The sequence below is a fragment of the Numenius arquata genome, chromosome 6, assembly GCF_964106895.1.
Source record: "Numenius arquata chromosome 6, bNumArq3.hap1.1, whole genome shotgun sequence".
NCBI classification, from domain to species: domain Eukaryota; kingdom Metazoa; phylum Chordata; class Aves; order Charadriiformes; family Scolopacidae; genus Numenius; species Numenius arquata.
In genome coordinates, this window is record NC_133581.1 from 39158630 (window position 1) to 39174653 (window position 16024).

The 16024-nt window shown below is 48.5% G+C and overlaps 1 protein-coding gene across 1 annotated transcript in view; it reads left to right on the forward strand.

Annotated features, from left to right (window-relative positions):
* CD82 (CD82 molecule) overlaps nt 1-16024 on the forward strand; it is a 42971-nt gene that overhangs the window by 14534 nt on the left and 12413 nt on the right. Inside the window, exons 2-5 of the mRNA XM_074149504.1 lie at nt 6220-6301; nt 10234-10306; nt 13769-13893; nt 15613-15687. Of these exons, the coding sequence (XP_074005605.1) occupies nt 6239-6301; nt 10234-10306; nt 13769-13893; nt 15613-15687 (336 nt within the window). The 5' untranslated portion in view covers nt 6220-6238. The remainder of the gene's footprint in view (nt 1-6219; nt 6302-10233; nt 10307-13768; nt 13894-15612; nt 15688-16024) is intronic.

Sequence of the window (16024 nt, forward strand, 5' to 3'; positions counted from 1 at the left end):
GAACTCCTTGGGATATTCTTTGTATGTTGATACTGAGGGCAGTGCTGTCCCTGGTTAACAGGAGACTTAGTAACTCTGCTGTTGTTCATTAACTGGGACTGTTGTCTGAAGCTGTCCTGTCTCATCACTGACCATCAGGAGACCTTCTGATTGCCAAATGCTCCTTCTTCATGTGCCTGGATGGAGAAGCATCCCTGGCAGCTGGGCCTTGAGTACAAGGCCTCCAAATCCTGCAAAAGATGAGCTGTTTCCTCCCCTGTGTCTTAAAGGTGGTGGCTTCTGGGCTGCCTGTTCCCCAACCCCTCCTGCATGCAGGTGTCTGGCTTGGAGCTGGAAGGGGAAGTGACCATTTAGTGAGCAACTTCTGATCCCCAGCTGGCTTCTGAGGGTCTCTAGCCTGGTTCTGGTTTCTGGACTGGGACAATACTGCAAAAAGGAACTGCACTACCCTTCAAAATGGCCTTAACCTCCTGCAAATTAGCATGCAGATAAACACCTGTGTGGAACCAGTGGCTTGCTGATCTCCTCCTAGGGACAGGTGGTAGTTGCTATCATCAGAGAGGCCAGATCTGAGACGTGAATAGGTCAGTGGGAGCTCCTCCTTCTCCAAGACCTCTGGGCCCACCTGCCCACCAATGAACCCAGCTAACCTCGGTCACTGTCGTGGCATGGAAAGAAGGCAGGGAGGTGAGACCAGATCAGGGAGAGCTTTAGAGGTTTTCCAAGCCCAGCCTGGGAATAGTATCTTGATGGGAAACAACCTGTTGCCGTATGTATAGGGAGGGTGGTGCTCGCCTACGGTGCTTGTGATGGGCTGAGGTTGCTTCATTGGAGTAGCTGAGTTTTCTTCTGGAGATCCCACCTGCCACATCAGATGCGAAATGGGAAGGATCAGGAGCCTCAGGGTATGCTGCAGAACCTTGGTTCACGGTGCTGGCTGCTGCATCTCTGCATCTGTCAAGCTGGAAGTTTCTCCTTGGGCAGGCAGGAGGGACAGCAGAAACCAGCCAGCCAGGGCATCCGAGGTGTTTGTGGGGGCAAGGGGAATAGCGACTGGAAAACCAGTTCTGGTGCTGGTTTTGCTCATCCTAGCCTGGTAAAAGCTAGTAGCAGTGCATCCTGAGCAACCTGGTCTAGCGGGAGGTGTCCCAGCCCATGGCAGGGGGTTGGAACTGGATGATCTTTAGGTCCCTTCCAACCTGAACTGTTCTATGATCCTATAGGGTCTGCCTTGGTTTTACGTTCCCTGGTGTTAGAGCCTGAGGGGTGGTAGTGGGGAGCAACTGGCCAAAGTAGGTAGGAAAAACCTGCAGCTTCTTTGATCGTTTCCTTTCCTTAAGGAAGAGGGTCTGGGGGAAAGGGGACAGCATCTTCCAGTCGATGTAGATGGATTCAAAGGTGAGCTCTCTTCTGCTTGTCTTGGACTACTGGGGTTCACTTTCAGAGCTCGTTGTTTTCCTCGAGGGTTTTGCAGGAACTTTGCCCTTGCCTGTAAATGTACCAAGACGGTGATTTCTACAAGAGATCTGCTCTGCTTTGCCTTGAGGTTGTTCCTGCTTGTCTCCTCCTCTCTCACCACGCTTGTCAACGAGCCCCTTATTTGCACGGTACAGTAACTTGGCAGCTGAGGTGCTTCGTCGGGAAGAAACCTGGGGTGCAGGAGCATGGGGGGTGCTGTGGAGGAAGGCCGAGCTCCCACCGGCACAGCCGCCCAGCACGGTCACGTATGGTGCCAGCCTGAGCCAAATACCATAAACTTCACCGAAGGTGGGTGGAGGCAGTCCGGGATCTCATTCAAGAGAGCAGAATGGCAATTAAAAATTAACTTAACCTCTCTGCCCCTTGGCTGATGTGGTTATAACGTGTTCCCTCTCCCGATGGTGGGGCCGGGGGGCAGAGGCCTTCAGCCTTTAGCCTGTCCTTCGCCGCCATCACCTTCTGCGAGAGGGGGCTGGGACAGCAGGCTTCTGCAACGAAAACAAGTTCATCTCCGCGCCGTGATGGGCCTCCTTTGCTGTGGCTAACAAAGCAGGCTTCTGTCTGCCTCTCCTCAGACACACGTGTCCTGCATTTTGTGTTCCACATAGCGGTCTTGCTGCCATGGCCGATGCTGGGAGAACCATAGGCCTGACAGCTGGAGGTGCTGGAGAGGCCAGGAAACCATCCTGTGATGACGGTTTAGCCCGTGTGGAGTCTTACTGTTCCTCTCCCATGGGGAACCCAGGGGTCCTGGATCAACTGGTGCCTTCTTGGAGTTAGTTCTCCCTTTGGGTCCTGGGGCTGAAGCTAAGGAAGACCCAGGATCAACTGCACAGAAGCTGACCAGGCCATGTTGGCAAACAAGTTTTTATGGCAGTAGTACCTCAATGCAGCAAACTGATAGATGTGCATAAATCATAGAATCATAGAATGGTTCGGATTGGAAGGGACCTTAAAGATCATCCACTTCCAACTCCCTGCCCTGGGCAGACCAGACCAGGTTGCTCAAAGCCCCATCCAGCCTGGCCTTGAACCCCTCCAGGGATGGGGCAGCCACAGCTTCTCTGGGCAACCTGGGCTAGTGTCTTACCAGCCTCACAGGAAAGAATTTCTTCCCAATATCTTGTCTAAATCTCCCCTCTTTCAGTTTAAAACCGTTCCCCCTCATCGTATGGCTCCCCTCCCTGATCAAGAGTCCCTCCCCATCTCTCCTGTAGCCCCTTTAGGGACTGGAAGGGGCTCTAAGGTCTGGGAAATGAGAGGCTGGGAGAAACACCACTCTGCAAGTTGACAGTACGGTCTCTTAGGAAATTCTCTGCAGAGCTGGCATCAAACTGGAGAACAACAGGGGAAGTTTGGAGGCACATGGGCAGGACTGTTGAAAAGGCTGGGTGTGACTGCCTGGGGAGGAAAATCCAAATGGTCCAAGCAGTTAGGGTGGAGAGGAAAAGGAGGAAACAAACAATTGTGGACAATCAGTGGAATTTAAAAGTTGCAAACCTCATGTATTAAACCTTTGCATGTGCTGCTGCAGAATGGCAAGGCTCAGAAGTTGACCAGCCTCAGAAGGCAAATGGCCAGCACTGGCTGGCAAGTTTCGGAGTGTAAACCAGGCCTTCGCTGCCGAGTGGCCCGTCAATACGCCCGGTTATGATAACTCCGAGTTCCTCTGCTTCCAAACCTGACCCATCTCAAATTTTGTTGAGCTGCTGCTTCTGCTGTGCAGTGGTGTTGCTAACTTTGTGACCGTTCTGTGCAATTTCAGAAGGTAGGGTTTTGAGGAGTTTCATTAATGTAGTGAACATAAGTAATTTAATTCCTTAAGGATAGTGGAGGAATTGGAAAATCTCTAAAGTTCTAGTATGCGAAGCCCTAAAGTATCTTAAAGGCTCAAAGCAAAACCCTAAAAACCTGGTTCTCTTTTGGCTTGAAAACTGTGCTTTGAATTACTTTATGGCTAAGAGCTACGAAAGAGGTAAATCTCCCTGTGGCTAGAGGAGAACAGTGCATAATACTGTAATGCACAGTTGGTTTTTTGGTTTTTTTTTTTTTTTGTTTTGTTTTTTTTTTAGTAAGCATGGAAGAATGTATGCCTTTAACAAATAGCTAGGAGTGAAAGAGCCCTGAAAGCAATCTTTTACTCTTGTCACCTCAGGCATGTCTTCTTCCACACCAGCTCTTCTCAACTTGTTTGACTACTCTAATTATCTTAGATAACTATTGTAAATATCCTAACGGCTCTGCAAATCTCTGCTTTCCTGACTAATCAAGGTAACTTGGACAGAATTGGAAATGGGCAGCACATGGCTACTTAGTGTTAGGAAGCAAATCAGCAAGTACTGGGAGTTGTCCCTCCAGCTTGAAAATAAGGACGATTGCACCTGGGACCGGACATCCTAAGGTAAGAAGTCCAATGCCTTGTGCAGGAGGTTATTATCTAGCTTAGGTCTTGGCTAGGTTGAAGAATAGAAAAACACTCGTATCCCCCACAACGGACGTTCATCATCATCATCTAGGGACCTGGCTGCCTCCATGTTCTGGTGAGACTGCCAGGCTCCAGTTTATGATGCTATTAAGAGGAGCTGTGTTCGTGTTGAAGCCAGTAAGCAAGCCAGCTGGATGGGAAAACTTATGTCTTAGTTATCCTGTCCAAGTGCAGTCTGAAGTGTCGGTGCCTGCCAGGATTAACGGCCCAAGAGAATGTAGGGAAAGGAAGGAAAAGAGGAAAGGAGGGGAGCGCACAGTTTGGAGGAAGCGATATTTGTGCTGTCCCTGGTCAAATACTCACCTCTTTTTTTGAGATACCGTTACAGGCCACGGAAGCCTTTAGGTTATGGCTGTTTTGTGACAGCAAGCTGCCATTTGTGGTAGAAGAGCTGCTCTAACGTGAGCAAGGCTTGTTGAATAAACTTGCTGTCATTAACCAAGGGTAAAAATCCGCTCACAGAGAGCCTTCACTTACTTTCCACAGGTTGGTAGCGATGCGGCTGTTGTACAGAGCATCCGTGCTGGAACAGAACCAGCTCACAGCCCATGGCTGCAACTGGGGGCACTGGAAATGGGAGTGTGCTGTGTGTGTGATATGTGCTGTAAGTATGGGACCAGAAACTATTGCAGGAGCTTTCCCTGGCTAATCTGCAGGAGCTGCTTTTGGGTGCTGTTGGCTTTATGGAGTCTGACCTGAAAAGAGAACTGAAATAAGAAGTGACTGAGATGATGCTGACCTGGCTGTGCAGTCAGAGCACCTTAGGTGTGATGACTGCCATATAGATGGGATTTTTAAGATCAACCTGTAGCACAGCTGGCCGAGATTGTATTTCTGTGCTGCTTTCCCATCTCTATAGCATCTTGCAGCGATGGGCCTAGCACAGCCTCTAGCTATGACATCCCTCGAAGTTAGAGCAGTAGTGTTGTCTTCAGCCGTTGAGTTCATACTCGTGCTCTCTCCTGGAGAGTTGGATGGTGACCATTGCTGGGTGGGAAGACTAGCCAGTTATAACAAGGCCCATGTACCAGTTTAGCTCCAGAGTTAACCTAAATATTTAATAGGATTAAGCAAAAGCCTTTGATTGAAACAAAAGAACGTACTGGGCTCCAGTGACCCTCAGTACACCCGGGCTGGCAGCAGAGAACCCTCCTGACCTCGCTCTCTGTTGGGGCTGGCTCTTCCCACACCAGACTGGTGACGCCAGCCTGGCATTGCTCTTCCTCTGTCTGGTGCTTCTTAAAGCAGCGTGGCCTGTTTTGAGCAAGGAGCTTGCTAGACCAAATTTTAAGGAACTTAAAACTCCTCTGTTGCCTATGCAGGAAACATAACTGAGCATGGGGGAGGAAGGAGAAGGAAAGCTGACCCGAGACGTTCTCCTACCCATCCTCATGTGTTACTCAGCTGTGCTGTTTCCACCCGGAGGAGGCTTACTCTAGTAGCAGGGATGGTTTGTAGTTCTTTTTTCTGACTTCCGAGGTCTTTGCTGTCAGACAAGTGAGAATTGGAGCAGCTTGCAGTAATACAGATCTGTTTACTCCCCGGGTCCTGTAGCTAAAGGATCCATTGTTGATAAGCTGCCTAATTTGCAGTGTTAAGAGTAACCTTGTCACCTCCTTTCTCCTGTGGGTTTACATAGGCTTCAGCCATGATAATTGAGCAGCGTTAGCTTCAGGTACAGTATAGAACCTTTTCTCTGCGGTGAAGACCTGCCCCAGACTTCATCTCTTGCCCTCTGTGTATTGTTTGCCAGCCACTCCATGGATGTGTGTAGTTTGTGTGGCTGGTACTGACAAACTAAAACCAGCATCGTGTCTTGCCAGTGCTCCCAGACTGCCTCGGACTTGTGAGGTTGGCCTTGTGAGCTCCTTCTTCAGATAAGTGCATCCCTTTTCTCTGCTGGGAGTGGTAGCCAGAGTTGGTGTTTTGGTTGATGCTATTAATGCAAAGTCCGTATAAACAGTGATGGAATTAGCAGTGTCTTTGTGATTAAATCCCTTCTGTAACTGCTGATAGCCTTCTGTCACTCTCCAGGAGATCTTGGCAGTAGTGGCTGTTTGTACTTGAAGTGGTTGTGGGATCCTGTTTTGCTGCCCTGAAAAGGAAACTTGGGTAACCTATGGAGCACGTGCTTTCTGTGTGTCTGGTCTGAGACCCTATGATCCAGAGCTCTGCCCAGGGTAAGGGTTTTGCTCTGAAACTGCCTGGAGGACCTGTCACTAACATAACTGATTGTCTGTCTGCTTTCCCCTTAGGTCCCGTAAGTGAAAGAAGATGGGGTCTGGCTGCCTAAAAGTCACCAAGTACTTCCTCTTCCTCTTCAATCTCCTGTTCCTTGTAAGTATTGTGGGCATCTGCAAAGTAGATAGGAAGAACTGGACTAAAATTAGCTGGAAAGGGTTTTTTTCCTGGATGTTTGCCCAGTATGTTCATTAAATAAAATGGCCAGAGTTTTGGAAGGAGGGAGGGAATCCCTGAAGCTGAAGGTTGTCAGAGCTGCTGTGCAGCTCCCAGGTGTGTCGAGCAGCTCTGCTCCCAGCACCCACCTGCTGTCTCCAATGCACACAGTTCCCTTCCTGCAATGGGAAGGGAAAAGAGGAGTCACAAGTCCTTTCTGGGAGGAGAATAGTTATAACTACTTTCCCTGCCACATCTGAAGCAGCAGCTGAGCTGCCCCTGAGCAGCAAAGCTACAAAACCTGCCAAGTAATAGCAGTGCCCTCCTAAATAGGCCAGGCAAGCTTCAAAGAACAAATCTTAATTTTGCTCGAGTCCCAAAGGCTGGTTTTGATTTTTAACAAGACGAATTAGTCCAAGTCCCCTATTTGAAATGGAGTTGGGAGGTTGGGGGGCGGAGACTGGGGCAGACTGGCCTGGAGAAATGAGGCAGCCCACTGGATGCAGTTTATATTTTTTTGATATCCTTTATCCTGTTCCAAACCAGCTCCTCTGGTGTAGCTTCCAGCCCCTCTCCCTCTTGGGGAAAGCTGGTCTGATGCACTGAGCTGGGCCTGGAGACTGAGTTTTAAGGTGGGATAAGGAGGTCTGTGCTGACCGAAGCCTGTTCTGGTGGGGACCTTGATCCTTGTCTGGAGTGAAGATTTTGAGCGTGCTTCTGTCTTGACCGATGGCAGGCTTTTTGCACGTGCCAGCTGTTGAGGAAGGTGGTATCCATTACTTTCTCACTGTCATAGGAAGTCGTTGAGATGAGAAGCTTTTTCCGTTAAGGTTGTTCAGGGTTTAAATGGGGGAGGTCTTCTTGATCTCATACAATGTGGTAGGTCAGCATTAATCTAGCAGAGAAACTTCTGCTGTTGAGTTGCTGTGGGCTCCCAGCACGGACAGGTTTTGCATCCCTCACGGTGCTTTACCAGAGCTGCTGAGTTTTGGTGAGAAGAGTGCTTGCACGAGTGTGACCATTAATGCTGGTGATGGAGCTCTGTGTTTGCTCAGGACCTTGAGCTGAGCCTCTGTGTTTGCCCCTTGTGCAGGTCAGCCCTTGCTGTCCAGAGTGTGACTTCCAGCCTTGCATGGAGCAGATGAATTAAGCTGTTAGAACCACGTTAGTGACTCATTTAGAAGTTAGTCAGTCATTGAAATAGCACTTCTCTACTGCTTGAGGTCTGTTAGAAGGTCCTTTGCTATAGCAGAAGTGGTCTGGGGACTTGGTGGTATTTTGCAGTTTCGGAGCCTTATTTCAGGGAAGGGCTTGACCTGCTTTGGTTAAAGGGAAGAAGGTTACTTGGACTGCTTGCCTGCTTGCCAAAAAAGATAAAAAGACCATAAGCTTAGAGTATAAGCTCAGTCTCTTTAATAAAAACTCAACACATCTTTGCCTTCTGGGATAGAAGACATGGGCCACAGCAGAGGCTTCTCCTTAAAGGGAAAACAGTTCCGTGAGACAAGTCCAACAGTCTCTGGAGACTATTTGTTTAGAAGTAGGGCAGAGAGTTATATATTCTAACCCTTCTGTAAATGGAGCAGAAGGCTACTACCTTCTCTGGAGGGTCTGAAGCCAAGGCAGTGGCAGAAGCAGCCTCGCTGTGCAATGCAAACTCCTGAAGATGCCAAGCAGATACACTATCCTGCTAGGAGGTAAATAAACTGTTGATAATACGACAGCGTTTTCTCCCTGTGGCTAACTGTCTTCCTGCCTTCCCCTTTTAGTGTTTTCCACAGCAGCTCCTGGCAAACACGCGAGCTGTGGACTAGAGCACAGATCAGCGTGAAAACAGACCTTGGGTAGCCTGAGCACCTCCTGACAAATAACTTCCCAGGAACTCAGCTCAGCAGCCGTTCTGCGTTTTGTCAGCAACAGCAAAACTTAGGTGACATTTCAGGGTCAGTGAGCCAAGAGAGATGTCACATACAGCCCGGTTTGCATCTTTGTTAAGACAAATATTTTATTAAGACAATAGTTTAAATGTGAGACCGCCTCAAACTGTAAATTCAGCAGTTCTCGGCAATACCAAGTCTGAGAGGAATTTTTTAGGCGCCACAGCTGTTGCATGTTCAAGGGGGCCTTTCTAGTTTGATCAGGAGATTGGGTGCTGCTGTGCAGCATGTTGGGACATAAGGCAATGGGGGGGTTCTTGTTACTGCCATCTTGTCTTTGTAGCTTTGGGGTTTTTTTCTTTCTTTTTCTGGGATACAGCAGCTACGTGCTTTCTGCGGCTGAGTCAGTCTTCATCCATCTTCATAGATAGGAACTTGCTTGGTGACTTTCTAATCCTATCCCCAGAGCATGTTGTGCCCTCAGCCAGGCCAGGAAAGCTTGCAAGCAGCTTATTTTAGACTGTTGCTTTGTCTTTGCTCAGAAAAGCTTCTTTGTATGAGGAGCTGAAGTGCAGTGTAAACTTTCAAAATGTGGAGCCAATGCCTGTCCATACAACCCTCTCTGCCAGCTTGCTTCAGGTGGTGGTTTGGCCTTTCCCTTGTCTCCCAAATATCAGAACATTGTCTAATGAAGCACAGAATTGCAGCGTCTCTTCACCCCGTTGGTTTATTTAGTATTTCACTTCATCCGATCTTCAAATCCTGCTGGTGTAAGAACTGCTGCTTCCAGTTCATGTCCTCTGGAAGCATCTCACTTGCGCTCCTTCTTCCCTTGTTTCTTCAAAGTCTGTTTTAGATCTTTGCACAGCAAGTGGCTTCCAGCCTTTGCCACTTCTAGTTTGCTGAAGGGCACAAGTTTGAGCTTGTAATCAAATCTGCAGACTTACAGGCTTCTGAGCCTAGTCACTTTATTATGGATATAATGGTGCTGTCGTTCTGATGTGGGAGCTGGGGTCATCTACGTGCAAACACCTCACAGTGTAGTATAAAACATGGTGACACCTGGAAGCTAAACCAGCATATATTCATAGAATTGTCTAGGTTGGAAGGGACCTTTAAATTCTTTTATTTTCTTCCCCTCCTTCAAAATGAGATGGGAAAACTGTATCTCTTGCCTTCTCCATTCAATGTCCGGATTCAGCTGAACCCTCACAGGGATGTATTGCTCTACTAATCCTTGCCCTAGATAAGGCCATGTGGTGAACGAGGCAGAGACCATGTCTCATAAGGCTTGGCTTTCTGTTGGTGTTAAGATGCGTTGGCTTGAGGGGCTGGGGTGTTCTGTCACAGAGCAGTGGCCAAGCCAAATGGCCTGAGCTTGGCTTTGGAAGGGGCAAAGCACTTCACCCAAGGGAACTCACATGCAGAGTGAATGCTGCTGGGTTGGTTTTTTTTTTTTTTCTTTTGCATTTGTGGGTTGAAGCCATAACGTTGTAACAGAGCCTGACAAGCTGAAGATTTCCTTCCTGGGAAGGTTCCAGCTGCCAGATATCTAATCCTTTGGCAGCTGCCTCCCAGCCTGGTCCCATAGGGTCAGGGATTTCTCTATTCAAAAATATCTTCAAAATCACGTGCTGGATGTGTTTGTCCTTCCGTGGTTCTTCACAGAAGCACTGCACTTACCTTTTGCTTCTGACAACAAGGTTCTAGCAGCAGGGTGTCTCTTCCTCAGGCTGTTTTGAACGGTCCTCCTATACAACATCATATAATACCCTGTGAAGGGCTGCCAAGCAGAACCTGGGGCTCCTGTGCTGTTGACCGAGGCGTTCTTCCTGGAGTCTTGCTAATCCTGTTTACTTTGGGAGGAGTGCCATGGGGGAGATGGGTGGGAACAGCAAAAGAATGGTTGTTTTTTCACCCTGCAAGTGTGGAGAATGGTGGCTGCCTCTTCTTAATTGTCTAAACTAACAGGCCTTTGTGTGTTTACTCTTTCAGATCCTGGGCGCTGTGATCCTGGGTTTTGGAATATGGATTCTGGCCGACAAAACCAGTTTCATTGCGGTTCTACGTAAGATCCTGTTTCTTCGTCTTCTTTCTCCTTCTGAATTGACTCTAGCCCAGGGCTGTGCTTGACCATGGTGTAGTCCAGGGATGGCAATTCTTTTATGCGCAGTGAGTGACCTGAGCAGTAACATGGTGTACAGCAAGACGGGGCTCTGGCAGGAACAGGGTGAAAGGGAGCAACCCTGGAGACAACAGCATTCCTCCTTATCTTGTGGATTGCAACACCAGGGTCAGACTGAGAGAGACCATTGCCAACAATCCAAATATTTCATCTTAAATGTAGGGACTAGCGTTTAATTCTGTTTTCACTGCATGGTTTGTGTTTCCACAACAGCTTCCCTATTACCATTGTGTCCCAAGGCCCCCAGTGCCTCAATGTAGCTTTGCTATGCAAGTCCCCTATGCTCCCACTGCTTTCTGTAATGATCTATTTCAATTTGACTGTTTTAAATGCCAAAGAAAGAAAGAAAGAAAGTACCTGGTTTTATCAATGCTTCATGTACATTGGAAGTAGCCGGTATGTTTGTTCCTAAGCAGCACAGGATATAGATCTGAGGGGAAACGGAAGGTGTGGGTCTGTGAAGTCCTTAGTGCTCTGACTTCTAAAACATGCTCGAGTATATACACTTCACAAGGCTTAGCCTGGCTGTCAGAGGTGGTTTGTGTCGCTACGTGTGCAAGGAGCTAGCTTTCTTCCCCTTTAGGTCAGCCAAGAGCATCGAGCTGACTCTTAACAGAGGGCCTGCTTTCTGCAACAGCCAAAAAACTCAGCCTCCTTAGCAGAGCCCGGGCTTTTGCAGGGCTGTAAGTGTACCCTCACCAAATGAGGAGCTCAGCTCCCATCTTTTACAAGCTCTGCTTCCTTTGTGCTTTTTCCTACAGGGGGCTTCAAACAACTTTTCTGCTTGGTGGGTCTGATTCCCCATCGTTGCTAACCTCCAGAATTGCTGACTCTGGCACCAGTGTCAAACGCTGCAGGAGGGCTGCCTGCACTCTGCTTGCTTGCATCCCCAGGGAATGAACAGAATGGCATTCAGAGCCCTGTTCCCAGCTGTGCTGATCCTGCGAAGGGTTTTCTTTATCTTCCAAGTCCTGCTGAACACGCTGGCCTGGCTTTGGAAGGCGCTGGGAGGAGGCGACACCCCCGCTAATGCCATAGACGTAGATACCACTGCTTGCTCTGTCTGTTGTGCTGTGGCATTTGGCTTGCTTCTGCAGTACTAGAAGGGCAGGGAACACCACAAGGGGTGTTGGTTAATTAAGTGGGGGCATGAGCAGAAACACACTTCTAATGCAGGCAGCCAAAAAGGCGCTTATCAGGCAGGGCCTGGCTATTTGCCATACGATGCCTCACGGTCTGAGGTGTGTTTGGTACCAGCAGCCGTTCCCCCAGCCTGATGGGTGCTACTGCCACTTCTCGCGGTACGGAGTCCCTGAGCTTGGCTCTGCTTCTTCCCATTTTACCCAGAATCTCTGCTAACAGAGCAGCAGTTTAAGGATTTAGCTTCCTTCCTGGAGATTTCCAGCATCAGCTCTTTCTCCCTGCCCCCTCGCTTCCTTTCCCAGGCCTTGCCTCTTTTTTTTTTTTTTTTTTTTTCTCCCCTCTGCTTTAGTAACCCGGGCATGGGGAGGGAGCCCAGCACAGCAGGGCACTCTGGCCGCTGCCAAAGGAGCCTCTTGTCCTCGCTTGGCCCCCTGCCCAGCACGGGGGAAAACACGGCGTGACAGCAAACAGAGCAGGACTCGTCCTGCCAGTGGAACCTTCTCCTGCAAGACAAGGTGTATTGCAGAGGAGAAGCGCAAGCACAGCTCCTGTCCCCCTGTCGCTGTCGCCTCTCCAAAGGGCTTTTGAGTTGGAGATACCTTTTTCTTTCCTCTGGTGAGAAGTCGACTAAAGCAAGCGCTTTCTAGCGCTGTGGAGGTGCTGCAGCCCAGGCACTTGAACACTCGTATGACGGCTGAGCAGATTTTGGGGGAGGGAATGGCGTAGTCTGGTGAAGACCACCCCTGTAAGGCTACTACTTCAGTAAATGCTTTGCAATATCAACACCTAAAACACACAGCAAGAGTCCCGGGACTGGTGAGGAAGGAGGAGCAGCACCCTGGTGTCTGTGGCCCATGTACAGCCAGGGAGAGTCTGGCCTGGGAATGAATCGAGGCTGAAGGCAAACGGCTCTGGTTCATTTTTTGGATAACTGATGTTTTTCCTGAGTTCGGCACGTTCTAGGGAAAAAGTTTGGAAGCTGGTGACTTGCAGCGGGGGAAGGTATGTGTTAGTGGGGAGAGCATTAGTCTGGATTCAGTTACTGTCTCTTAACCTATTTCAGGAGGAGCTCGGGGGAAGTTTGCCTCCTGGGACTTCTGCCCAGGAAACTAAATGTTCAGCTCTAGTAACATTATTTTCATTAATCAGTGGACATTGGGAATTCCCCTACACTGTGCAGCTCCCAGGTTTAAGAGTGTTGTTTAATGATAAATGAGGTTTCTGGTTACTATTTCATGACAGAATCTCTTCAGCTTTCATGCTGTAATGCTGCTCCCTCTGATCGTATTCTGCAAGAAATACATTTGAGTTGGTCACAGGACTAAGAGCTTGTTTCTTCTGTTGCTCACAGTACTGAGTGTCGAAGGGAGAGGACTGACAGCACCAGCATGTCTGAAATAACAATACTACCTCGACCGGGTTGAAAACCTGTTGAGCATTCATGAGCAGAGTCATTCCAGACACAATAGCCGAGGATAGCTGGAAGGATATGTAAAAGTAGCTAATTTGGGCATGATAATCTGTTTTGATCCTGGAATAGCATCTGTTTGCAGGGGGTCATACATGGGTGCTGCAGCAAGAGTCTGGCCACAAGCCATTCGACACTCGCTTGTCATTTAACCTGTCACATCGTCTGTGCCTGACACTAGCCGTAGCTCTTGTGTTGTGTTTCGTTCCACGGAGTTTATGCATCCCACTGCTGACTGCAAGTGGACGAGTGAAAACAGAATGGCTGGAACAAGGAATAGGGCGTTAGTGTGAAAAGCCAAACCAAAAAGGGTTTTTAGGACTTGGGAGAAAAAGCTTCCCTGAGGAGAGCGAAGGGAATTGAAGCAAAGAGGCAGTAGTTGCGGAGTAGAACATTCCTCATCTTACTCTCACTCGGAGTGCATTCATGAGGGAGTTAAAAATCCAGTAAGCAGCTAGCTAACTTTCTCCAAACAAAGATCATTTGTCTGGAGTGACCATGAGTCTTCCAGGCTCTGAGATAATGGAGACCTGCAGGTTGGCTTTGGAAGTCTTCCTTCTTCAGAAGACACCCAGAAGCAGCCTTCTGTCCCCACGTTCCACATGCCTCTGTGCAGTCCCTTTGTAGAAGACAACAGATTGTTATAAGCAGATACGGAGGTGGTTCTCTAAATGGTGATGGCATATGTCATTTTTGTCAGTAGCTAATTCTGTTCTCTCTCCTGGCCCCTACAGAGATGTCATCTCCATCCCTGAAGACTGGTGCATACATCCTTATTGGTATTGGGGCTCTCACCATGCTGATGGGGTTCCTGGGCTGTCTTGGAGCAGTCAATGAAATCCGATGTCTCTTGGGTCTGGTGAGACAATTCATGCTATGTATTAGATCCACCCTTTCATACCTCTCCTGCAAAATACCTGTTGGATTGTAGCTGGGGCTCCAGTCTCCTGGGGATGATACTTCTGCTACATCAACTTACGTCCAGTTCTTGATTTGCACACATAAAATTCTCCAGCAGTCAGCAGCAGTGGTTCCTCAGACGTTAGTGACGATGAGCTAATAACTCTGCGAAATGAGAGAGGATGTCACTGCTGCTTCCTGCAAACAGTGGGTTGAGGACTGCCAGCTGAGGAGACGTGTCCCAGCCGACCCTCTACCTCACCCCAACATCCCAGTTAACGTTGTGCTCTCAGTGGTGCAAGGGCAAGTATCAGGGGCAGCGAGGGAGAAGAGAAAGAGTGACAGCGTCCCTGCTATGCTGCAAAGATAGGCCCCATCTGGAGCACTGTGTCCAGTTCTGGGCTCCCCAGTTCAAGAAGGGCAGGGAACTGCTGGAGAGGGTACAGCAGAGGACCACAAAGATGATGAGGGGCCTGGAGCATCCCTCTGATGAGGAGAGGCTGAGCGACTTGGGTCTTTTTAGTCTGGAGAAGAGAAGACTGAGGGGGGATCTCATCCATGCCTATAAATACTTAAAGGGTGGGTGTGAGGAGGATGGGGCCAGTCTTTTTTCAGTGGTGCCCAGTGACAGGACAAGAGGAAATGGGCACAAACTTGAACATAAGAATTTCCATTTAAACATGAGGAGGAACTTCTTTCCTTTGAGGGTGGCAGAGCCCTGGAAGAGGCTGCCCAGGGAGGTGGTGGAGTCTCCTTCTCTGGAGACATTCAAACCCCACCTGGACACGTTCCTGTGCATCCTGCTCTGGGTGGACCTGCTTTGGCAGGGGGTTGGACTGGATGATCTCCAGAGGTCCCTTCCAACCCCATATCATTCTGTGATTCTGTGAAAGTTCAGCTTCTGTGGAAAGTGCAAGACTTGAGAGAGACTCGACTAGGAATGTCCTGAATGTCAGGACCTCTTCTCAAACTTGAGGAAAAATTTCTGGCTGCTATGGATGAGGTGACACTGGCTTCATGCACCTCAGCCTGCTGCTTGACTCCTTATCCAGAGCACATGTGTACATGAAACCATGTACGGCTCGTTGTGTGTCCTGGCATGAGGAACATCTCCTAATGTAATGGTAGCACCATTTAAAAGTAATCCTAGATGTCAAACTGTCCTTAAAAGCAGATTGCTGATGAATCTTAAATTTAGATCCTCAAAAAAATTAAATAGCTGTTTGTTTTTTTTTTTTTTAAAAAAAAGGTAATTGACTTCAAATATAATTGAAAAAAAAATTAGGTTTGTAAAATTGACTTTTCTTGCTGTAGAGGCTTGGGGTATGCACAGTCCAACTGACTGAGGTCAGAATGGACTGGGGATGGAGCTGGAGGTGGTAGAGGGAGTCCCAGCTGGAATGACACGTGCAGAGGGTGCTTGTAAACCCTCTCCCTCCTGAAGTCTTCCCCTTGACCTGATGGGAGAAGTACCAAAGTGCACTGGTCTGATGTAGATGCTCGTACTTAAACCTCTTACTGGGGAGACTGCTGTTGATAGCAGAGCTTGCCTGCAGGCAAAGGTGTTGGTTCAATATTGTAATTTCTCCTGTGTATGAAATCTTAGTAAAACTTGTGCTATTATGTTACACACCTTTCTAAAGGCTGACAGTGGTCATCTGTTCTCTTTTGTTTCCAGTACTTCACCTGCCTGATGGTGATCCTCTTAACTCAGGTAGCTGCTGGACTGCTCATCTACTTCCAGAAAGAAAACGTAAGTGTTTCTTGCTGGGCACGTTTTCCTTGGTCTTGGTTTGGGGAAACAGGAGACACTTGGAAATTCTTTCTTCCGAACTGGGCTATACCATTAGCAGGCATAACTGCATTCCCCTTTTCTCTACCCCAGTTCAGCAGCTTTGCTCTACAGTTTGCTGCTTCTGTATCTGCCAGCCTCTGTAGTGCTGCTTTATCAAGGATGATCTCCAGAGGTCCCTTCCAGCCCCATATCATTCTGTGATTATGAAGCTCTGCTCAGTGTACAGGTTTTATTTTTGGGTTGTGGGGACAGTAAAAAGAAATTCCTGAAAGGCTTTTGACCACACCTGCTCTTG